Raw genomic sequence first — 24,259 nt, forward strand, 5'->3', positions numbered from 1 at the left:
TAGGCTGAGAACTTAGCTGCGTTCTCAATCGCGACGTCTTAGTATATCATCTGTAAGCCGCCGACAGGATATAGGTCCGTTTTGGGACTCTCTCATGGACAAAGCTTGGGAGGCAATACACTAAGTTCATTTGCATGGTTCCTCTGCGCAAGTGGCCATTGTAACACTGTGAAGCTCAGTTAATCGTTCCAGTGAGTTGTTTAGCTTTCTTCTGTATTTAAACCGTATCAGTCAGTGTGCGAGAGATGAGAAAGCTCGAGGCCTTGATCCCTGGCCTGTTTTAGTGCCACCAGAATGCAAGCTCTCAAGTCCTTCACGGCAGCGAATTACCCACGTGACGACGCGCGAAGTTCGTGAATGGCATGGTTTATGGCTAGCAGGTCCTACTGCTGTCAACAGGTTTAGACCATGTATCATACATACGGCTCATGATCCCAAGCCTACATCTCCTTTGAATAGCAGATCCATAGTTTATCCTGGTGCATTTGTGCCTTAAGCCACATATCTCGCAGGCTTACGCCCTCCCACCGCGCAGCATAGAACCATGCGTTAAGCGAGTAGATAGCTACCTTAACTCGGCCTTGGTACTTTTCGCCTCTACTGCAGACGGTCTCTTCAGTAGAGTTATCCCAGTCTGCATCGTATGCCCAAACCCAATATGGATCAAGCTCTTCGTTTTGAGACTCAGGAATCAGTTCAATAGGGACTACAATGAATGTGTTTTGCACAATACCTGGGGATGATAGAGACTGTCTATATTCTTGGAAGTGTCTGCTGGACTATCAGCGTGTATCCAAGATATCAATGAGGCAATGTAACTTACCGTCGGAAGCAATCATCCCCAGCCAAGTCTCCCTCAGAACCTGCGGTAGCCCACACCTCAGTTTGGAGGGCCATCAGGTCATTGCGTTTTCCCTGGCAATGGATACCGAAGTAGGTTGCTTCTCTCACGTCCCTGGCTAAGGAGGGCTACGGGCTGTTGTTGACCATATCCAAGAGTGAACTCCACCTACGACCGTATCGCTGTTCGACCTCCTTGGTTTTGTAGTAGACAAATCCCCAGGGCTGCTGAGCCCGAAGAATCTCTTGTATCCAAGCTGGTGGCGTATGGGATGCTCGCTTCCAGATGGCACGAACCGTTTTCTCGAAGTCCTCAAGGGGCTGTGTTTTTTCCTCATCCGAAAGTCGATCAAGTTCTGAGAGCATCCATTTCGCATTCCTGCGTGCCAGCTTGATCACGTCACGGCGTATATTCTCTCTATCTCGTGCCGCAGGGGTTTGAAGCTCCTCCTCCTGAAGACGACTCTCATAAATGTCTTACAGTGAACAACTATTGTCTCCATCGATATAGTACAAGTCGCAGTAGACTAGCTTCCACGCATCGATTGGTATAGCGAAGTAATAAGCCCGGTCAAAGTTTGAGAATGCTTCGAACAAACCCTCGTACCTGGAAGCGGACCGAGTGACACGTTATCAAGCTGGCGCTAGCTATTTTGGGCGATGTAATACATCACTGATTTGTGGAAACGCGCCTTGTTTTTGCTACCCTATACGATTCATTTTGGTACCAATCTGTCTTTATTGACAACTCTCTCCTGTAAAAATTCTTTCTTGGCACGCACTGTTAGTGCGGTGCTAGGAGCGGGATTTTCTGCAGGCCACGCGACCACACAAAAACTGCGGGGACGCTATCGGCTCCCTAACAGCAGTTTTCAGAGAAGGAATTTTGGAGAGTTCGCCTTCTCTGACAACACCTTTGTCGGATCTAATGGCGGCACCTCAGAACCAGAACGCCTTAGATATCGGAGGGCGATGCCCCGGGCATTCGTAGCGACATCCTTCCGATCAACGACGCCGATTGCGATGGGTTTTTCTCCTTTAAAGGCAAGCCGCACCGTCGGCCTCTGATCCCTTCCCGAGGTTTTTCCCTGCCGCCGCGACAGTCGACTACGAGCTACAACTTGGTTACTGGAGATTGTGGACTGCGTCAGCAGATGTAGTGATGCGCGAGAGAATTCTGGTCGGTGGAAAAAGTTCGACAATAGATTGCCCTCGAACCCGCTGACGGGTGACGGGCTTGAGAAATACAGCACCTTTTGTGCCATTGGTATGCTGGATGGTGAAGGAAGCGGGGTATCCTGTACCTAGCTAGCTCAGCACGTTTTTTGCTCCAGTAGGAGATTTGGCTTCGTTACAGCCACCCAGACGAAAAATACACATACATACATACATACATACATATCTGTCTTTATTGAGCGACTTGACCGCCCGCATACTATTAGCTCTATTCTTGGATTGTAAGTAAACGGCTGTTAGTTTGATTTGGAGCAGGATAAATGAAAGACAGGCTTATATATTTTCAAAAACTTGCTTCTCAAGTGTAACTTAAGCTAATCGGCTCGCTTATCAACTACTGTAGGTTTCCAAATTTACTGTGTGGCTGAGCATTGGCATGTGACACTGCCAGCATGACTAAGTAGACTGATGAAATGTACTACTCCATAATAGGAAATGTAACGCTTGACAGATAAACACCACTATTCCGTAATAGGAAATGTAACGCCCAATCGAGAGTCCAATCTTCGCAATATTGGATGACATGCCACGACTACAATATTAATCAAAAGTGAATCAAAGTTGGCTCGGAATGCTAATTCAAGCCTTTGAAAGGGGATCGTAATTTAATTTAGCCGAAAAATGTGCTGGTGGCTTTGAACCCCAAGTCGAATTTGCCTACTGGATTCACTCGTGTGTGTGACGCGCCGATTGTCAATCGAAAGGGGACAAATCAGTCGCTATGGATTAAATGGGAATAAACCGGAGATAGTCAAGTACCTGAAAAGAAGACAGGGGTATGTGACAATTAGGAATAAAAGAGTAAGGTTGTATCAACTAATTTTTAAATTCACAATCCTTACATCTCTGCACATTACAAGACGGACAACGATCAACAAGATGAATATTAAACCAACCGTCCCCGCAAATGCACTGTCCATAAATGAGTCATTTTCTATTCAAGTAATTCGAATGGGTAACTTACACATCGGTAAAGCATTGGTATATGACCAGTACGAATAGTAGCGGGCATTTTTTCAGAGACACTTGACAAACGGCTCTTTTGTTTTACTGCTGTCCGATGGACAGCATCGCCTGTAGAGATATGGGGTGGCCCGGAGTTCAAGTGGTATAACTAACATAAAGTTAGTCAATTTTGCCTTTTCAAGAGTAAAACCAATACATTAGTTGTACAGGTCCTACCCTCTCCGCGAATAGTGTGCATTACCCTTATACTGCTGGGTCCTATGTCTTCCATTTCTTTGGATTTGTTCATGTGTAGGTGATTAAGTGCGTCTGTGTGACCCATTGAATACGCGAGGTCGTACGGGGTGCTCCCGTATTCGTCCTTTGCGCAGGGATCTGCGCCTTGCTTGAGGAGGCGTTTGATTACCTCGACATTACCAGCGAGCGCAGCAGAATGAAGTGGTGCCATTTTTATGACATCCGTTCGGTTCGGATCGGCACCCTCAGCAAATAGCATGTCCATGACATTCACATGGCCTCGTAGAGCCGCCGCGTGAAACGCTGTAGCACCCAGCCGACCACCCTCGGCGTCGATCTCTGCGCCCTGTGATAGAAGAGCTCTGACGCAATACTCAAGGCCGAACGATGCTGCATAATAGAGCGATGTGGCTTGTCTAGGGTAAGCATTCCAACACAGTTTGCGCTCTTTTATAGCTGATGTGTATTCCTGTTTGTTGCCAAACATTGGGCGAGAGCATATAACCTGTACCCAGGACATAAAAATAGTACGACAACTGGGACTGAAAAAACGCAGAGCCTTGTTACTAAGTTCTTCAGAAAAGAGGTTGGCATTTCGAACGTAGGCGGCCCACCATATCGATGCATGGTAGAGGAAGGGATAGCGAAGTAGGCGACTCTCAAAGTCATCAGCACTACCAGCTGGGCCGGATCGGAAGTCCGCGAATGAGAGATACGTCAAACAGCTTAGTGCATTCTGTATGTTTGCCTCAGATTCAGAAAATGCAAATATTGAGGCCCTGCTTCTCTTGATTGCATCTGATAAGAGATAGTCCTTGACGGACAGATGCGCCAGCATGACGTTTCCTTTGGCTGTAACCACAATAAGATTTCCGCATAGATCTTGAATATCCTCAGGACTGATTAGTAGGGCAGCTTCTTCGCAAATATGGTCCATGTTCGGTTCGATGGCCAAACTTTCGTGAAGCTCACCAAGAGACAAGGGCGAGACAGTACATACTAGCCATTGGAGTAGCTGCCTTACAATTCTGATCGTCCCGGATGGAATTTTGACAAGGATGTTTTCGTATGTTTCGTGCAGACCTTTCGGGAGGGTTTTGAGGGCTTCTCTGATGTCTTTCATAGTCTTGAGCTGCGCAATTTCATCAAGCTGGCATCGAACCCAAAAGAACCTGATCTCCAGGTTAGCTCTACAATCATTCGCAAATCAGATAATGACACAGTTAGATCAACTTACATCCCGCTGGCTTGCACTCTCAATGACTGTAGGATAGTTTCTCTGAAAGATGGCTTAAGTTTCAGCATCCTGAAGCCTGGATCGTGGTCCAGCCGGTAGTTTATATAGCGGTCGATGTCAGAATTTAAACAGTTCGAAACAGACTCCAGACGTATCCTTGGAAAGTCTGATAATACTTCGCGAATATCGGCCTCGTCGCGACTGCTAAGAAGTATATTCAAATGATGCCCTTGGGTACCCAATTGGCGAAACAGTTCAAGGATGCCTCGCCGACTCTCGCACTCATCAAGCGCATCAACAAGGATTATCACATGATGCTTAGACGTTAGCAACATGAGGATCTCGCTGAGAGTCCGCAGGTCTGTCTGCCTGACGTAAGGAGATTGGGTCGATGTGTTCCTTTCAAAGACTTCCTCGAGATCTTTTGGGAAACGACCCAATTGCGTACATATCTGAGCGATAAGAGAGCCAACCAAGTTGAGAGGATTACGTGTTTCTGGGCTTCTGAAATCGCAATAGAAATACGCCACGTAGGTACGGTCGTTCTGGTTGCCGCATTGCTGGATGAAATCTATCACGGTCGACACAAGAACAGTTTTTCCAGATCCGAGGATACCAGTCAACCAAAGGACGGAACTTTTGGCACGCCGCCAAAATTTGAACTCCTCGTAAGACAAGAGCCAGTCGTTCGTCCCAGTTACGCGCATATCCATAGCTGCACAATGGCTTGTAAAGGGGTCAACAGGCGACAGCCAATTAAGAATTTGTCGTGTCCGGTCAGTAGCTTCTCGATTATTCTGGCGGTCGTTCAACGTATGCAAGCAACACATGAGGTCAGCTTGTGACCTCTCTATGCGTCCTAAGCCATCTACCAGTCCGGTAAGCTGTCTTTTAAATTCAGTTGATGTTTTCTTGATCTCCAAGGTTAGCTTCCGGTGATCGTTTTCTAAAGCCAGCCATAGGAGGGACTTTTCGCGCTCAATGGCAGCAAGAATCTTCTCCACCTCTCTCTCTGTGAATGGCCATTTGAGAGTTTCCAACACCTTCTTATGCCCTCCTTTGGACAGAAGCTTAGCTTGGATGGTCTGCAAGGTAACATCAAGTCGCCCCAGAGGCCCCTTGGGACCTTGAAGGGCCTCGATTGTACAAGACCATGCCTTGCCTTCCTCCGAATCATCCGCCCCATCCTTCAGCTGCTGGAGTATGTATTCACAGGTCCGGACCTCTTCTCGAAGACGCTTCCGCAGGTTAGTTGCGCCAGCAGCTGCGTTTACATATTTGACAACCTCGGAGGACAGCTGGATAGTGGCGATGATACTCGCGGTTGTGCTGAGTGGATCCATCCGGGCGATAAGTTAAATATGCTAACCTCAGACGACCAAAGGAACATTGATTGTTCAATAGTAGAGAAAATCGCACACGGTATAGCTTCGTAGGGTTTTGTACAGCATGCGTGTAAGGGGTTGCGGTTGGCTTTATGAAATACTCCAGGAAGAGACAACTTCCATGTTGCTCCACATTACTGGGCCTGCTATTGGCTCATATGCCTACATAATCAGCACCCATGATGCATATCGGTAAGCAATGTTGGCAAGCCACTGTGACTAACCCCAGCACATGAGCCAATTATTGATACACACGTATAGAATTGATTATGGCCGGTACCTACTGTAACAAGGGTTGTCTGTAATGTGCCGGATTACACATTGCTATTCCCAACTGTGCACGGGAGTGAGGTCTTCCCCAACTAGCCTCTAGCCACTTTTCAGCCCAAAATCTCTACTCTTCTATTCTTAATTATTATAAAACCCAAATTATCGCCCCACCTCCTGTTCATTCTTATATATATCTATCTCTAACCTATTTACATATATTAATTTCCATAGCGACTATAATTACTACCTTACGCATTACCAACATATCTAAATACATGCCACATAAAGGCTCTCATATTATTTAAAACTAATAATTGAGGCAACTGATTAATTGACCTAATTATAATAAGTTATATTAAATATATTACTTTTATATAAAAACCTCTATAAATCAAGGTTAAATCCTTATATTCAACTACTAGTAAAGAGATTATAATATTAGTATAAGTGCCCATTATTAATTATAAACATGAGATACTCAGCTTATACAGTAGTAATCCTATAAGTTAAAGGGAAGTATCTAACTTCTGCTGCCCTCTTTATTATGCAGCTTACTAAGTGTGACGGTTGGATTCTGAGGTAGCCCCTAGGGTCATAACATTAAGAGCCTTCTCTACGGCTTAATTCTGATATAGTTTGCAGGGTAAAGCGTATTACCTCACAATTGAGGAAATATACGACAGCCAATAATTGCCTATTTGCTTCTCCTCACTGCCATACTGCAATTATCCTCTCGCATTACTAAATGACTCGCCGAGCGCTTTGAGTTGCTCGCCTGCAGTTGTCAGTCTGCCACAAGTGCCACTGAACGCCCGAAGACCTTGTGCTTCCATCACTGCATGGTCAGCTACCCGCTATCAAGCCCTTTATGGCCTGTCTGTGCTGAGGGGCTTTTATGGCTGCAGCCGGTCAAGCAAGTAGTTTTGGGGGGTTGACTAAACCGAAAACGGCCATAGACCAAGGTTGTTTTCTCTTTCCTCAAAAAAGGAATAAACTCTATTATCTGTCCCTTCAGTAGCCTTAACGCCCACTATACGGCAGAGCCATGCTTTCAGAACTGGCTAAATGGCACCGGAGCAATGCCACAAATGTGAGCGAGATGATCTAACATATGGCCATCTTTAACTTCTATCTTGTCCGGAGAAACAGCAGGCATCTAGGCCGGGTTGAATTTTAACCATCTTCCTATACACAAGGTCATCATACGTGGCGTGCACGGGCCATAATTTCGTGTATCAGGACCTGATACGTGGGGTAATTGGTACAGTAGGCGGCGAATGCAATTACCTCCTGCAGCTGTGCCCCAACTGTCCTGTGGCGGTTGCGGTAGTGATGCCTGACCTGATCTATGCCGGGCTTGATGGCGGCTGGGCAAAGGAGGCAGAGGAGGACGCCGAGCTCTTTGCAGAGTAATAAGAGAATAGAGCTCCATTCAAGTACGAGTGGCAATATACGTTATAACCCATATTTATTAACCACCTACTACTCCACGATCCAATACCGAACACTACTACCCTTTACAAATCTCTGGAGTAATACATGTTTCCACCCTTTTTCGCCACCTTTTCTATCTTGAGGTTTACATGAGCTACAATGGTGCCTGAGGTTCGACTTGTCGATAAATAAGAAGTCACAGTAATCGCAGCTGAACCCACCTAGTTTTGGGAGTTGCGGGATAGCCTTACTACCATTTTCTGGAAGTGGTACCTTGGTCGGATCTTGAAACGCTTGCTTATCACAAAACGATAGTATTCCCTTAAGTTTATCTCCCGTGTACTTGTGCGTATTTCGAAAGTGGGTTTCGATGCCCCTGCCAGGTCGAACAGCACCTATACAGAGGAGGCAAAGCAGAATTTGAGGCTCATCAAGCACATGGAGAACTCCATCCGTGACTTCAGAGTATTTCCTTCCGGTACGCACGTCTTGGGGTAGGGCCTCATTACATGTTATAGGTAAGATCAAGTCCTGCTTGCCTTGCCAACCTTCTGCTGGTATAGACTGCACATCTTCCTTACTCATGGTTGTCAACGGTCCGCTACCCTTTTGTCTTTTTGTCAAATAAGCTTCATCCATTGGAGGTATATGGTCCGCAGTGACTTCTGTGATAATTCGCTTCCTATTGGATGGAAATGACGTTGGGCTGATAGGTGTTCCTTCAGGTTTAAAAGGCAAGCTCTTACTTGACTGGCGCAGAAACTCATGCCAACGGACCGAAGCCCACTCATAGCATCGTAGAAGCGATGGTTGAAGTCTGGATGGGTACGCTCCATCTAGTCCATATATGATCCCACGCTGGAGTGGCCGATGCCCACTCTGCCAAGCGAATATAGTGTTAATGTCAACATTATCGCTGCAGTCGTCATGCCTATTGAACGGGATATACACCTCGCGAACATGTTTCTCTGTGACTGCTATGGCCAGCTGGCGATACGTCCGTACATTAATCCTTTGTTGCCATACTTCTAAAGTCGCCTTCGCAACAACGTCTGTCAGGTGAGATGTGGGCCAAGGCCTCCCGTTGTGATGGAATAGTAATCGTGTCTGCAAGCACTGTTGGGCGCTCCTATCGGTACCGAGCTGCTCGCGGCGTAGTAGATCAGCAACCCGTCGAATATAGACAAGGTACTTGAACAGAACGTGACCCAGTCTGACCGGAAGGAATCGCACCACATAGAATTCGCGATTCGTCAGTCGCTTTGCTTTATGATGGCAGATAATGTATGCCATATAGCCACCCCAAACATATACCCCACAAGTTGTATTCAGGCCATTCTCGTACTCGAGGCTGAAGAGTTCTCTGACTCGTGGTGTCTGGCCACATGCAGTGTAAAGACCACCAGCAAGCTGCTCCTCCATCTTCCTGACTTGTTTCAAATACGCTGTTACAGCATGCCATCGCCATACTCCGTCTTTAGCTAGTCCGTTTCTGCCTGCGGTATAGGCATGAACTAATAGCTCCAGGTATGCTGACTCAAGACCGTTCCCAGGGCAGTTAATAAAGCTGTAACCACTTTTTGAACTAGACATATCGTCTTTGATCTTTAATAAGTCAACGTGTAGATATAGACCAAACATCAACTGATCACATAGTGCTTCTGCCTGTGTAATGAAATAGTCTGCGAGTTTGCGAAAGTTGTTCATTGTTATTTGAAAAGTGGCATGAGACACTGTCTCACCATCGTTGCTCCAGTAGAAAAGCATGGATAGTGGTTCAGTGCGTGCGATGTTGCGCCCAAAATCTCTAAGGCTTATCAGCTCCGCCAATGGGTATTGTGAGCCTAGAACCATGTACTTGGCTCGGAATTCATTAAAGCACTCGAATTGCCCAGCGTCCGGCCGTTATGGGATACCAATAGACTGATATTCACGTAGAGGCAATGCTTGCTCTAGGAATAACATACGCTGTATATAGATTATTGCTGACAGCTTGGAGCAATATTGTCGAGCGAGTTGGAATCTCTGACAATCTGCAGAAAATCCAAGAATACCGCTAAAATATATAAGCAGTGTAGAGCTTGGTTGCCAATCGACATAACTTTCGGTGCTGAGCATAACACATAGCTGAAACAACAGTTCGAGGAATTGTCCGCTTGCAGATGCAGTAGAGTCCCCCAATGCCCATGCGAATAGATTCTGCTGGGTTCCAGCTGTGTTCCCCTCAACATCGTCATAATATCCAGAATCGTTGTAGTCGCTCTCATCGTCATCGTCATCCTCAAGTTCCCAAGCTTCAACGTTCTCATCATCTGTTTCGGCGTCCTCTGCACCTTCTTTCCCATCTGATCCCTGACAAGCTCGAGTGTTGGGATGAACATCAGTGGATTGGCCTTCCATGGGACCAGAGTGTATTCCTACTAGAAGGCTTCCCCGTTTTTTCATGACTGGCCATGTTCCTTTCGACACGTCGAGATGGTTCCAAATGTTGTGCTCCCAGATCCGATCTAACTGTGTGGCGATCTCGGGCTTTATCTTCACATTCGTCATTCCTTGTCGAGAGTCATCCGGCATTCGGTATATTCGTAGGATAAAAGCCAAGAATTGCTTCTGAGTCCTTCGATATCTAACCTCGCTACTCGTCTCTGCCACGAGATTGAAAGCAAGCTCTCGGCGACTCTGCAGCCTCGAGCTGAGCAGCCAGCAGAGAATATTGTGACTAGTACCGCGAACCGTATCCTCACAACGATCTATCACCGAGTCAAGCGCTCTCACGATGCATGAGATCTTCTGTTTGTCCTCTCGTGGGCTAACAAGATTCGGCGCCCCTTCCGAATTGCCCTGTCCTAAGGTGTAGTCTGCGTGGAGGGAATGGCGATTGGGTAGTCTGATCAGCGCGCGCAGAATGTCTCGTCGGGACCCTCGGTAGATAGAAGGCCATTGTGTTCGGTCTAGCCACAAGCTTGTAGCGGCAAATGTGTCGGTGCCTGTGTCATTGATAGTCGTCCGGGGTTGACTTAAAGCTTCTCGATACCTGGCTTCCCGATCTATAACTTGTTGTAGATGGGTGGATGCCTCATATGTAAGAACATAGGGCGTTCCTTGCGGTTTCTTGGCACTTGTCTTTGCCTTCGGCCTGTCTGCCTTTATTTTTGTCTGTATGTTGACCTCAAACCATTTGCTGCCTTCTCGGGAAGGGAAGAATCGTTGGCATGCAACACCTTCTATCCATGGCAGAAGTTCGGCCGCCTGATGTCCTATGGGTGGCCTTCCTTTGCTTCTGGGATTGACCCACTCATGAAGCTTGGTACAATGCTCCTGCATCGCCTGAACCTGGCGAATATTAAAACCACAGTGTCGGCATTTGAGGACATCAAGCTTAGGTGGGGCGAGGCAAGGAATGGGTTCATTTGTTGGTAGTGGATATTGTAATTGAGGTAGTTCGGCCCGGGTTCGAAGCACATCTGGTAACACTTCGATAGATTCCGCTAGCCTGCGCCGGGTCCATAGGTCGATTCCAGGATGCTTTTTGGCAAGATGGGTGGTAACTTCTCTGGCCAAGCATGCATATTGACATTTCTGACAAACAAGAATCCGATATTGAGAAAGAAGCATAAACGGGTATATAGGGTTAGAAGGGCCGAGCTCGGTCAAAGGCTTGAGTGTCATGGTCTGACGAATTAGTGCTGTAGGCAACCAACATTAGTTGCTGGCTCGATATTATATTTGTCGCGATGGACGCTGATGAATCGGAGCTAGAACTTGACGCGCTGCTGTTAAAGTGTTGTCTTGCCTGAACGTGTAACCAAGCACCAATTAGAAATCCAAGTCAACCCCCTGTTGAGGTCCACTCTATCCCAATGCTAGACCATTTTTCAAAATTCAAGTCTACCCCTTGTCAAAATTCAAGTCAACCCCCTGTAAAGTGGGGTAAATTAAATCAATTGTACAACAATTGATTTTGGACTGTAGCACTAGGTGCCTTGTCCCAGAGTATAGTCGTTGTCGAGAGAGTGACGGTCAGGTAATCTGGTTAACGATCGCAGAATATCTCGACGTGAATCCCGATAGATCGACGGCCATTGCGTCCTGTCTAGCCACAAACTTGTAGCAGGGAATGTATTAGTGCCTGCGTTATTTGCAGTTGCTCGTGGCTGACTTAAAGCTTCCTAATATTGAGTGTCCCGCTCTATGACTTGTTGTAGATGGAAAGATGCCTCGGGTGTTAGGGTCTGAAGCGTTCCTTGTGGCTTCTTAGAACTAGATTTCGCTCCTGGTCTGTTCGCCTGTTCCTTTATCCCTATGTCGACCTGGAACCATTTGCTACCTTCACGGGAAGGAAAGAATCGTTGACACGCGACATGTTCCTCCCATGGTAGCTCGTAAGCGGATGCAGGGCAATTTGGTGCTGGTCTTCCCCTGCCTCGTGGGTTTATCCAATGGTGCTTTTCACTGTAGTGTTTTTGTATCTTTTGGACGCGACGAAGAATATGGCCACAAGCACGGCATTTCAAACCATCTGGTTTTGGCGGCGCAAGATACGGGATAGGTTGAATTATATCCGTTAGGTACTGTAAGTAGTGACGTAGATCGTCCCGACTGTAGATAATATTCGGAATCTGTTTTATCTTCTCTACCAGCTCCTGTCGACACTCTGGCTGTATATCGCGATGACGTGTTCTCAGATGCGTAGCAACCTCATCGACTATAGAGGCGAACCCACAAACCTGACACACGAGAAGACGGTATATAGAGAGAAGAACGTAGGGAAAAATTGCACTGCATGGTTCAGATTGCAAGTTTAAAGCTGTCATAGTGACTTGGTGACTAGTAGTAAGATCTGAATGATGATGGTTCTTTAATTAACAACGAGAGTATCTAGTAGTATGATGTTACCCCCCACAGCACTTTACGCGAAAGGACGTGACGCGTTCTGTGGCAAACCCCTGACAGGCCCCTGTTCTGATCAGCACTACTATTCCCGTATATAGTACAACATTAAATCAACTCTACACCCTGGCAATAAATCAACCCTACTAGGGTTAAAGCGGGTCAATTAAATCAACTCTACTAGAGTTGATTTTGGACTGTAGCACTAGGCATGCGCCCTGGCCGATTTCCAGAAATTCAACGTTGTAGCGCCATGCTGATCCCAGATACAGTGATTCCATATGGCTGCGATCGCCTTAATCTGTGATCTCTTAAACCGGATACCAGCACGGCGCCGACAAACATCAGTAGGTAAGCAAAAAGCGTGGAACACCATAGCTATAAAGCGCTTAAGGAGCCGGATATACTTTGTTCTACTAGCCGCCTTGCTGACAAAGGTAAAGGGCTTAGCGTAGCATCCATGAGGCCGTACGCTACGTAGCCAACAGAGAAGGTTTCGGCTTGTGGTCCGGGCCGTTTGCTCGCAGCGATCCATGACCATATCCACAGCTACTAAGATTGCAGCAATCTTCTGCTCGTCACCCGCAGAGCTGATTAAGTCTTCACCTGATGTAGTATGTGTAGCACCACTTCTAGCTCTACTTAACACGACGCCGCGGACTGATGATAAGGAAGAGGGCATGGTGGTCAGATTTCGCAGCAAGCCGTGGTCGAAGTTCTGGTATGTCTGCTCCTAGCTAGTCTGCTCTAGCCAGGGCCGAAGATCTGTAAATGTTAATGTAGAGATTTTTGCACTGGTGTCTACCTCATTTGCGATTAAGCCTTGCTGCAGGCGTTGCTCTCGCTTAAATGCGCCTCGGAGGTGACTGTATACATCTTTTCCCCGGATGGGGCGTGTCGTAGTCCTGCGATACTCAACAATCCAGTATCGTCCTCCAATAGGGTTCTTCGTCCAAGCCTGCAAGTATATGGGTTTATACATAGCCTTTGGCTTGACCTGCAATTCCAGTCGCCGCCTCTCATGTTCGGCACCCACATGGCGGCTTATAACCTGACTGCTGATAGTAAGAAGATCGCAGAACTTGCAGCTGAACCTATCGAATAGTGGCAGGTTAGGATTATATGGGGACTTATTCTGGCGTAACAGCGCGTTGGCGGGATCTAGAAGTGGAGGTTCCCGGTTCTTCAAAAGACGAACAACTCTACGCCGGTCGTTAATCGGGATGCTGTGGCGTTTCCGAAGATGCTCGTTCACTTGGGCAGGCTTGGAGGAAAGAGCAAAGCAACATTGCTCCTGAACGCAGATAAGGAGCTGGGCGTGACAATCAATTAAGAGCTGGAGGCAGGAAAAGATATCATCGTCAGCCATCTTAATTAACAACTTCTTGAGCTAAAGCAGCAAGAATGGACATTGAAAGGGATGAGTTAGGCGGAGATTACTGTTATTAAACCATCTGATCTGTTGTGACAGGGGTGCGCGGCGTGCACAGGCCATGATTTCGTGTATCAGGACCTAATACCAAAGGGCACGGGCCATCAAATCTTGTATCAGGACCTGATACGCGGGGTAATTGGTACAGTAGGGTTTCCCAGGAGATCTGCTTATCCTTAAGATGCTAACCTTAGTAAACCTAAGGAAGGCAGTCTTATAGCTAAAGCTTTATTACTATCTAGAAAAATACCTTAAGTCTGGTAGACCTGAATACTTTAATAGCTTTAACTGCTAGCTTTAAGAAGACTCTCAGTCGCATAATAATGGCATCTTGCTTATCTAGAGTGACCTGCCTGAATCAGTTTGCCTGCATAATGTGGTAGAGGTCTCTAGCAGTAGTGTCAAGCTTAAGTTCTGGCCTGAAGAGTTCATTATCTAAGGCCACCCTATGAACCTAAATGGATCCCGGCTGTAAGATATATGCCTTACTAATTAGCTAAGACAGCCTGTATTATATAAACTAATTCTAAGAATAGCTTAGGTGCATTCTATAGCTTAAGATATTAAATAAATCCTATATATTTATGATATCTCTCTCTAATGTTATGGTAATAATATGCACATTAGAGCTAATAGTTTATATGGCTTCCTAAGTGGTTATATTTATACTATCTCCTCCTTTTTTATAAGTTATGTTACTTAATTAGGAGAGGGTGATGCATTCTTGTCATTTCTATTAGCCTTAATTAATATTAACTAAGCAGATAATCTTATAGATTAAGTATGTATATACACTAAAAAGTGTAAAACACCTGTAAAACCCATTACAGTATGTAGGACTTGGCCCACCAGGCTCTGCTGATGCCCTGGCTTTATATTGTGATGTCATGTTTTCAGGTGAGTAGCAACCGCGTCGATTATAGAGGCGAACCTACAAACCTCATATACATAGTGATTGTCATGATGATTTGGTTGCTAATAGTATGATTCAAATAAAGATTATACTTTAATTAATAATTATACTTTAATGTTATATTTACTAGCACTTCATGCAACTGGATACAGCGCGTTCGACAGTAAAACTATATTTATATCAGAACTACCGTTCCTTAATGTGGAATAATGTAAAATCAACTCTACACTCTGGCAGTGATCAACCCTACTAGACTTAAGTAGGTCAATAAAATCAACTCTACTAGAGTTGATTTAGTCATTGGTTACTATGGTTTGACAAGAGACTGGAGTCCGGACCAGACCGACCTGGGCTAAACCCTTAATCCCTCTGACCTCTCTCCTTCGTTGGCGCCCCAGTTGGCGCAATGGTTGCTTATGAACCTTTTTGAGATGATCTTCTATTGCTGTGTGATCTCGGCAGTTATATTGGTCTTGATTATCTTAATAAAGTAGATAGCAAATTCTATTGTGAAAAACACTAAGGAACTGAATTAGATAGGTGATCAGCAGCGGTCACACCCTCCTGAATATCTCATCTGCGTTTTATATAAGAGGTAGATGGTTAAAACTTTATTTAAATAACTTAATAGTAATGACCTTAAAGGTATGCATTACATTATAGTGATATCAGATATAATGTATGATATTGGTTTGCATTATAATGTAATACTATTTGCAAATAATGATACACTAAGAAGGATTGTAGTAAAAGAGATCTTTAAGTTCTATATTAGAAGGCGGCTATACTCTACTAGCTGTTTGATGACATGAGCTTGTAAAGATTATTGGAAAGAAACCTCAGATTGAAATTAGAGTAAAGAGGGTGGATAATATATGAAAAGTAAAGTATGGGTTCACACGCTTGTGATGCGCGTGCAGACTGTCGATCGAAATGGGACAAATAAGTCGCTATAGTATGGATTACATGGGAATAAACCGGAGATAGACAAGCACTTGAGAAGTAGACAGGGGTAGGCGACAATTAGGGTACACGACAATTAGGAATAGAAGAGTAGGATTCAGGTCGTGCTATATTTTAAAGAAATAATAATATGGAAAGAGACGCGACACATACACAGACAGAAAAGTAGTAATTCGACATATTACAGCCCACACTATGTACAGGAACCCCCTATTACCAGTAGTGTAGTTTCATTTCATATATGATACTACTTCGCGCCCCAAGATAGAATTTATAGACATACTCAGCGTGGCTCTGCAATTTCGTATTCCCTTGGGGCTAAGAAATTACCCAGAGCATCAGTGGCCGCCCTTCGGACAGAAGCATCTTCATTTCTTGAATAGTTCATGATGTCCCGGAGGACCCCATCTGTCAAATTTGGTCGCTGTCCTAGTATACTGATGGCTATACTTCGGATAAAAGGATCTTGATTATTTAAACGGCCTGTAATATCCTGGAGGATGCCATCTGGTAAGCTTAGTTGTTGTCCTAATATACTAATGGCTGCATTTCGGATAGATGTATCTTGATTATCTAAATAGGGTATAATGTCCTGGAGGACCACATTTGGCAAACTTGGTTGCTGTCCTAGTATACCGATGGCTGCACTTCGGATAGATGTATCTCGATCATCTAAATAGGGTATAATGTCCTGGAGGACCACATTTGGCAAACTTGGTTGCTGTCCTAGTATACCGATGGCTGCACTTCGGATAGATGTATCTCGATTAATTAAATAGGGTATAATGTCCTGGAGGACCACATTTGGCAAACTTGGTTGCTGTCCTAGTATACCGATGGCTGCACTTCGGATAGATGTATCTTGATTAATTAAATAGGGTATAATGGCCTGGAGGACCCCATCTGGCAAACTCGGTTGCCGCTTTAGTATACCAGCGGCTGCACTTCGGATAGAAGCATCTGCATCCCCTAAGCGAGCTACGATAGCTCCCAAGATTTGTTCTCTCATGATAGTTTAGTTTGCGATACTGATCTTCTGAATGTCGGGGCATGTTCTAGTCATACCCTGGAGCACATGGCTAATAGGGTGGATGATGGCGCGAGGCTGGACGTCGAAGACGGGGAAAATCAGGCGGCAAACGTTTGTCCCAACCACTACCCATGCGCCAGAGATGCCTCGATCTTGTTAGAATCAGTATTAAGCTATCATATTCACTAACTATTGCCTGGACGCACCTAAAGGTTGTTCGGACCAGAGTTCCTGTATTCTGAACTTTTGGCCCCTGATAAATGTTATGCACTCAGTAGGGGAAAGGTAGACTTCTATGGCCTTTTGGTCTGGCCGAAGGATAAGACAATCTGGTGTTTAGGGCGTTTCGCAATGCGAATAACTGAGCCCTGGACGGCATGGTCCACATGGGAAAGCGTGCTGGCATAATTTGGGCACTCGGATGCGCTACTATATTCAGACACCCGTCTGCCCATATATCAGTCGCTGAGGGGAGGTACGTAGCGGAGGCTTATGTCACTTAAAAAGATAGGTTGACCCTGTGGCTTAGCTATAAGCTTTTCTAGCTGATTTTATACGAGTTGTATAGGTGGTGTTGGGTTGTATAACACCTATTCAGCTATATTAACTATAACAGGCCTACTTAAAAGCCAATTTACCTGTGGCTTTGATAGTTGGTAGGGGCGTCACACTTCCACCCCTCAGCCGTCCTCAGAATTTCATGTCCAATACCATCCAGTATATGATTCTTCTTTTTGACCTCACTCTGCCATTTCCGTTTCGTGTTATTCCGGCTTTCGGCATAATAACGTGACAATGCCATTGCAAACATCAGGTTGTCGATTATGTTGATTATTCCCTCAAAGGTTGGGCGTCGTTCGCAATTGTTGCAATCAAGCAGGGGCACCAGCTGCCGTATAGAGAGCCTATCGCTTACGGGGGACCAAGCCCGTAACATCGAGGATTTTGCGTATGCTTGAGTTTGACCATGATTGAGCAATCTGCCCACTAGCGTCTCCCTCTATCGCTCCCATCTTTTTCTTCGCATTCTGTATGCGACAAGGCTTGCGGGAAATGTAACACACACCTCCGAGAAGGCGTCGTTGTGAGAGCCGATGCGGGGCTCCAGATACTTGGGTGTGGCCTGTCTATAATAATACAAATCAATCGGGCACTATCTCGTCCCCCTGGCGTAATTAATTTCATTTGTTTATTTGACACCACACATCGGCTTTACACCGCTACCCCTCCTTCCCTAAAGAAAGCAATAGGTGGATATGCTTCCACTAATATAAGTTTGAGAGGCTGCGGATTACAGCCTACACAGGCTTTACATGTTAGATCGGCAGTTGTTAGGACTTGTTATTACTTCTATAATAAAAGGGAGCTACTAAAATACTGACCTCTACTGTAATTTAAGCCTATAAGGTTATAAAACCTGGATTACCTTGAAGCGTCAATTGTTAGGTCTAAAGTATTATGCTTGTATAAGCAAGTCAACCCTCCTGGGTACCTTTCAGCTAAGTTTTATAGCAGCCCGAATCCTAGCCAATAGGAATGTTAAGTATAGGGCAACCTTGTGGCTTATCTATAAGGTTTTGTAGCTGATTTTGTCCAAGTTGTGTGGGTGGTGTTGGGGTTGTATAAAGTTAGAATAACATAACTATAATCCCAGTTTCGTCGGCTCAAAGACTCTAATATGACAAGGGTTATGGAATCACAAAAAGTACTATCATGTGTCTTTTCTCAAGAGTTGGCAAAATCCACCTTCGGATTGCCTTGCGTCTTTCCTCCGCCAATATACTTCAGGGAAGAAACATCTATTTTAGTACTCCTTCACTTAGACTAGGAAGTCAGAACCTTAGCTAGCACCTTAGGCTCTGAGCCGTTGAATTTGTCTGTCCTCCCAAACGACAGCCACTGACAATCGTCAACACGGGGGGAGGGATGGGCGAGACCTTACAAAATCGGCCGACTCAAGTATGTTGACCTAAGACAGGACTCATCCCTGGTTTTCAACCAATGCCCTACCATAGTCTTCAGCCTCCTTTCAACTATCTGATGTGTAGTAATTATTTAATGAGGTAGAGCTGATGGCTAGGTGAGAGTTTTTTATGATCTATGGCAATTCTTTTCCAATGTGTATATATCAACGTAATTAAGAAGCTATCTATCTATTCTGCTCGGACGATAATACGTCATCAAGTACCGAAACATGTGACATGAGTGGAATTCTTGATTCCCTGGCGATCACATGTGAACATTATATACTTGTAGAGCAGTATACCCACCAATTAAATAGCTTCAATACGTTGCCAATTTTCGATTACCAATGAATTACCGCCGGCAAAAAGCCTTTTCAATTGAATCACAAAACCCGCCAGTCTAAAACTTTGTCGCCCTTGTGACCTCATTGCAACCTTGCTTCCGTCATAACGGGGTAAGTCGGGTGACAGTGAAGACTATATTAGACTAGTGGTCTGGTGATCCAACTAATAGATGGCATTATTACGTAAACGCCACTTTGATTCCTTAGTAAACCCAGCTAGGGCAATCAAGGTTTCAGCTCGACGAGGCAGGCGACTGTAGTCTTAAGGATGGAAATCGTTATGGAGGATAATAGATGTCAGCAGAGTTGCTGGAACTGATATATACGGGTAGCCGTAAGACCCTGGCGAAGTTGGAGCTTTCGCAAATCGACTTCTATAATATTCCTTCCACGTCTCTAATCATTTAAACTTCAACGCCATTGCTCGTCAATTAGCTGCAAGAGAACTCATTAAAGACTAGATGAAGCCCAACTGGTTTAGTCTCCTTGCTGCCATCCCCACTGCCTTTTCAGCACCACTGGCAGAGGCAGCTTCCGAGGCCGCTACTAAAAGCCACGGCCAGCGGTGCAACTCGACGAACCTGACGACCCCTGCATACGATAAAACCGAGCTTGAATTTCGTAACACATTTCATCTTAGTACCGCAATATGCGGTTCTGTACTGCTGCTTTTTTGGCAGTATTATGTGCGGCATAGCGGCTACACATTGAGCCACAGGTGGTGGCACTCGACAGATGATGTGATGTGGATACTGATGGGCTTAATCAGTATTCTCTGGACGGTTATTATCCCAGTCTCTGCCTTACGTTGGGATGACTGCATCTCGATAGGTCGCCAACTCATTCTCCACGGATGGGGCGGATATGAATTTTGGGGAAGACTTGCATTCTCACCTTGGATCTTAGACGGAGTCTTCATCTGGTGGGCTATTCGGCGTATCATCCAGATGTTTAGTGTTGGTATGTATACTACCTGTGCTGCCCGCGTTCTCTAGGTTCAACTTCCAGGACCGCTAATATACTTACCTAGGTAAATTATGCCGACGATCCTATTGGGAGGCAGTAATTGTCTTCATTCTCACTGTATTCCCAGCAGTCTGGGCAGCCGTTGGAGCTCTGGAGGCAAAGCTCTACGTTCTTGGGATGCTCACGTTGGCCTGCATAGCCATGTTTGTCCTTATATTAGCAGTCTCCTACCGTGTCTCCAACTACGATACACACCTGGCTCATCGGTATGCAATGGATGACATAAGAGCTCCATTGCTGTCCCATGATGCTACTAGTATGGCTTATGTCCTTCCATATCACAGCTCCGGCTTTAGCCCAGTGATCAGCTACAGTATCGACAGCGAGCAACAACTCCTAAAGTCCAACAAACAGTTCTTGGAACCGATGGACACGAAGGATTGGAAAATACAGCACTGCAGAGCAGCTGCTCACACAATCGTGACAAGCCTTATTGAAAATATCGACGATGACAGGAAGATGATTCAGAGACTGGCCTCTTGGTTATACTTGCATCCCAACGTACACGAGAGATGGCCAGCGCTGCCAACCAGGAATGGAATATTACGCCCCGGATATTTTCTAATTGGTAGAGATGTCGTATTTGCCCTTCTTCTGTGGGAACGTCTCGTTTTCGAGCGTCGCTGGCAGCTCGACAAAGAATTCCGCGACCGAGTTTGGCTGCTCCATGAGCGAAAATACACCGGACGAGGGTTAAATGACTCGCCGAATAGGAATATACCAGCTACGAGAGGCAAGCCTAAAAAGGGTGACGGCCTCGACGGCCTTTTGGAAGCATTTGATGAAGTTTACCGCATTCTCGACCATACGAGTCCACAGCGGTTTGTGCTCCGAACTAAGGTTCTAAATCAATTCGGCAGGCTAAACCCGCCATCCAGCTCCGTGGTGGACGACTTGGTACCACTGACGTCAGTTGAAGTTTATGCAGTGAAACTTTGGGAAACTTGCTGGAAAGAATATCCGAGTACATTTGGAGCCTTATACCTCTGGACTACGGTCTGGTATATCGATATGGGGAATATTGGAATTCATACGACACCATTACTCCCAAACTCAGAAGCAGAACGAGATACAAAACTCTGGCTGGACTATGCCCCAGATTATATGACCGCTTGGAGGATCCGGTGGAGGTATCTATGGCACAGTAGCATACTATGCCAGCTTGTGATTATGCTTCCCACTATTATTAAGGGACTTGTAATAGGGATTATGTGACATACCTCTGTGTTACTAAGTTTTAAAGTATATTTAATGTATTATATTATAACGTGTTTGATAAGCAGGTGAGACAGATAAGCAGGTGAGACACTTTTCATTACCTATAAGATAAAATCACTCTTAAAAATACCACAATCTATTAGATTAATTAGAATTAATCGCTATACTCTTCTATATTAACTTCAATTTCCTCCTGACAGGTCCTTGCATTATGCCCGGTCTTGCCGCAAGTTCCACAGTGCCGAACCCTCGGCTGACCCGAACTTCCTTGACCACCACTTCTTGACGACTCGGCCACTACCTGCGTATCAACATCCATCTGATCAATTGCTTGTAATGCATCCTCTATAATTAAAGGCCCTCCTTTCTGTATCCTATTTCTTTTCCCTCTCCGGCGCTGACCTACTGACCTATTTGCTTGTTTAAGTTGTTGAACCCTTTCCTTTAATACAGATATCTCATGCAAAAAGGTTCTATATCCCTTTTTAAAATACCTAACAGCTTCAAGTATTGACTCTGGGGAGCTGCTCTTGTGATGGACGATCCGTGCTTTTAGGTATTTGGAATGTGATTGGGCCTCTAGTACTGTCTTTGGGGTCCTTGAAGCCTAAGGGGTCGAAGGTGCCGTGACCTCTGTAGGAGGCGTCGGGGTCCGTAACTGCACATCCATCTTTGAGATGACATTTTCTGGGTCAAGGGGAGCAAGCCCGGCTCCTCTAAACCCTCCAAGGATATTGCTTTCTGTAATAGTAGCTAGGTGGGCGGCATAAAAGGCGGGAAAGAACTCGGTCTTAGAGATGTGGGTTATAGAGCATCTGATCAGACGCTCTATTTCTCGCCCATAAGCCTTTTTCAGTGGCCCAAAGCATCCAACATCAAGAGGCTGGAGTAGATGAGAGGCATGAGCAGGCATACAGAGCGTAATAATCTTATTCTCCTTACAATATCTTATAAATTCGGCCGAATGGTGGCTTTCATGACCATCGAGGATCAAGAGACGATAAGAACCAACCGATCGGTCCTTTGTTGATCGATCAAAGTGCTTGAGCCAGTCAAGGCCTCGCTGGTTATTAGTCCATCCATTTTCGCTTAATGCAATAACCTAATCGCCGGGTAGGTCGCATTCTCGATACCAATTAGCAAGGTGATATTGGCCTGAACCAATGATAAACGGCGCGATCGATTGGCCTTCTGCATTGATCGCCTCGATCACAGTAATCCATTCACGATTTCCAGGCTGTACCTTTTTAGGTCTTCCACGCCTTTCTGAGCTTGTAACGACCATCCCGGACTCAATCATACCCATCATAAAGCCAGTCTCATCAAAGTTCCATATATCAGCTAACTAAATACCGTATTTCGCGATCATATTCTCTACGAGGCGAAACCAGTCACGAATAATAGTCGGATCTTCGCATTTAGCTCTCTGATAGTCATACCTCCGAAATCGACGTGTCTTAAGCTCTGGTTGCCGTTGGATAAAGTTATGAACCCAGCGTTTGCCAACGGGTGATACATCGCGGTCAGCAAGTAGAGAATTAGCCAATTTTTCCACAAAATCGCGCCGAGGGGGAAATCCTCGCGAATCTAGGTCGAGGATAAATTGAACTATTATCTGCTCCTCTAGATCAGATAGATTCCGTGACTTTGTGGTGGTACTATGTATTAATTGAATTCCATCCTGGCGGCGACCTAAGGTGCAGTGATTGACTTGATATATGGTTGCCGCTTTTCGGATACTTAATTTTGGGTCGTTTTGAAGGGCTTGAAGTGCCAGAAGGATCCTAGCCTCATATAAAGACTCTGACATTTTGTATTCTTGATAAATATTAAATTGAATGGTGATAATGTAAGGTGAGGGATTTTTGTCTCACCTGCTTATCTGTCTCACCTGCTTATCAAAGACGTTAACCCTAATTAAGAATTATTAGTATACATTGCGTTTTCTGTTTTTAACCAATTACTATTTAGCATTTTTGCTTTATATTTTCCCTAATAGCAATGCATTTCTATTAGCTAACCCTTTTTAAGTTTAATAACTTAATTACTTTAAACTTAGATAGTAATTGCGGACGCGCTGTTGCGATCAGAGCCCCACTTAGCAATGGTCTGATCAACAATGCCAAGATCCATTAGGCTGTAACGACGGAATAACCTCCCTTCCCCGGACCCTATGCCACGTCAGATTATGTCTCTTGAAACATAAAGAAGGTCATTTGGTCAACGATCAACGCTCGGGCCTCCTTCGAGTATGACAGTTGGTGGGATGCCCCTGCAAACTTGCGGGTTTCATCCACCTTATCTGTCGCCATACATAAAGCAACTCGTCGGTATTTATCATAAGACGAGAGAGAAAGCTCGGTTACAGCCAACACCTGTTATGCAGCAGGACGTTTTCTTCGTTAAGGGCGAATCAATAATATAGATCATCTGGTCAGGACTTAGTGATCTCCGCGGAGCAGGCCGGTGTGCCCAACGACGACTTGATGCTGATATGGTGCGCGGGGTAGGCGTGTCACCTTACAACTGAGGAACATACGCAGCCAATGATTACCTATTTAGTCCCCTCATTTCGAATTGCTTGCTTGCATTTGTTAATTTGTCACAAGTGTCATTGCGCGCCCGATGGCCCTGTGCATCAGCTACGTGGTCAGCTGCCCGCCGCTAAGTCACTGTGTACGGACTAGCATGTGTCGAAGTCTGCCTTGCCTACCATAGCGAAAGGGCTGTTGTGGCTGCAGCCGGTCAAGCAAGCCATTCTCAAGCTTTCGACAGGGGTTTGCATCAGACCGAAAATGGCAATGGACCGAGATTGTTTTCTCTTTCCCCCAGGACCTTCAAAAATTGTCCAAACCGGCCGGTAAGGCAAAGAGT

At 45.4% G+C, this 24,259-nt stretch overlaps 7 protein-coding genes across 7 annotated transcripts; 2 read left to right on the plus strand and 5 right to left on the minus strand.

Annotated features, from left to right (window-relative positions):
* Positions 1–303: 303 nt before the first annotated feature.
* FOXG_17288 (uncharacterized protein) lies at positions 304–1,564 on the minus strand. Its single transcript, XM_018397298.1, has 2 exons — positions 824–1,564; positions 304–771 (listed from the first exon to the last, which is right to left on the minus strand). The coding sequence occupies exons 1-2, from the start codon at positions 895–897 to the stop codon at positions 441–443; spliced, it is 405 nt and encodes a 134-aa protein (XP_018258093.1). The 5' UTR covers positions 898–1,564; the 3' UTR covers positions 304–440.
* A 1,641-nt stretch (positions 1,565–3,205) lies between these two features.
* Positions 3,206–5,859, minus strand: FOXG_22733 (uncharacterized protein; the record flags this gene model as incomplete). The annotated part of the gene is made up of 2 exons (XM_018403145.1): positions 3,206–4,451; positions 4,517–5,859. 2 exons carry the CDS (start codon positions 5,857–5,859, stop codon positions 3,206–3,208), a joined length of 2,589 nt encoding a protein of 862 aa, XP_018258094.1.
* A 1,829-nt stretch (positions 5,860–7,688) lies between these two features.
* On the minus strand, positions 7,689–11,274 carry FOXG_22734 (uncharacterized protein; the record flags this gene model as incomplete). The annotated part of the gene is made up of 3 exons (XM_018403146.1): positions 7,689–7,771; positions 7,827–9,412; positions 9,596–11,274. 3 exons carry the CDS (start codon positions 11,272–11,274, stop codon positions 7,689–7,691), a joined length of 3,348 nt encoding a protein of 1,115 aa, XP_018258095.1.
* Positions 11,275–13,228: 1,954 nt separating this feature from the next.
* Positions 13,229–13,864, minus strand: FOXG_22735 (uncharacterized protein; the record flags this gene model as incomplete). The annotated part of the gene is made up of 1 exon (XM_018403147.1): positions 13,229–13,864. The coding sequence occupies one exon, from the start codon at positions 13,862–13,864 to the stop codon at positions 13,229–13,231; it is 636 nt and encodes a 211-aa protein (XP_018258096.1).
* A 2,222-nt stretch (positions 13,865–16,086) lies between these two features.
* FOXG_17291 (uncharacterized protein) lies at positions 16,087–17,846 on the minus strand (the record flags this gene model as incomplete). The annotated part of the gene is made up of 4 exons (XM_018397299.1): positions 16,087–16,346; positions 16,869–16,985; positions 17,040–17,162; positions 17,750–17,846. The coding sequence occupies 4 exons, from the start codon at positions 17,844–17,846 to the stop codon at positions 16,087–16,089; spliced, it is 597 nt and encodes a 198-aa protein (XP_018258097.1).
* A 1,589-nt stretch (positions 17,847–19,435) lies between these two features.
* FOXG_22736 (uncharacterized protein) lies at positions 19,436–19,549 on the plus strand (the record flags this gene model as incomplete). Its single annotated transcript, XM_018403148.1, has 1 exon — positions 19,436–19,549. The coding sequence occupies one exon, from the start codon at positions 19,436–19,438 to the stop codon at positions 19,547–19,549; it is 114 nt and encodes a 37-aa protein (XP_018258098.1).
* Positions 19,550–19,602: 53 nt separating this feature from the next.
* FOXG_22737 (uncharacterized protein) lies at positions 19,603–21,382 on the plus strand (the record flags this gene model as incomplete). Its single annotated transcript, XM_018403149.1, has 2 exons — positions 19,603–20,101; positions 20,172–21,382. 2 exons carry the CDS (start codon positions 19,603–19,605, stop codon positions 21,380–21,382), a joined length of 1,710 nt encoding a protein of 569 aa, XP_018258099.1.
* Positions 21,383–24,259: the final 2,877 nt, after the last annotated feature.

The sequence above is a fragment of the Fusarium oxysporum genome, genomic scaffold (genome assembly GCF_000149955.1).
Source record: "Fusarium oxysporum f. sp. lycopersici 4287 supercont2.44 genomic scaffold, whole genome shotgun sequence".
NCBI classification, from domain to species: Eukaryota; Fungi; Ascomycota; class Sordariomycetes; order Hypocreales; family Nectriaceae; genus Fusarium; species Fusarium oxysporum.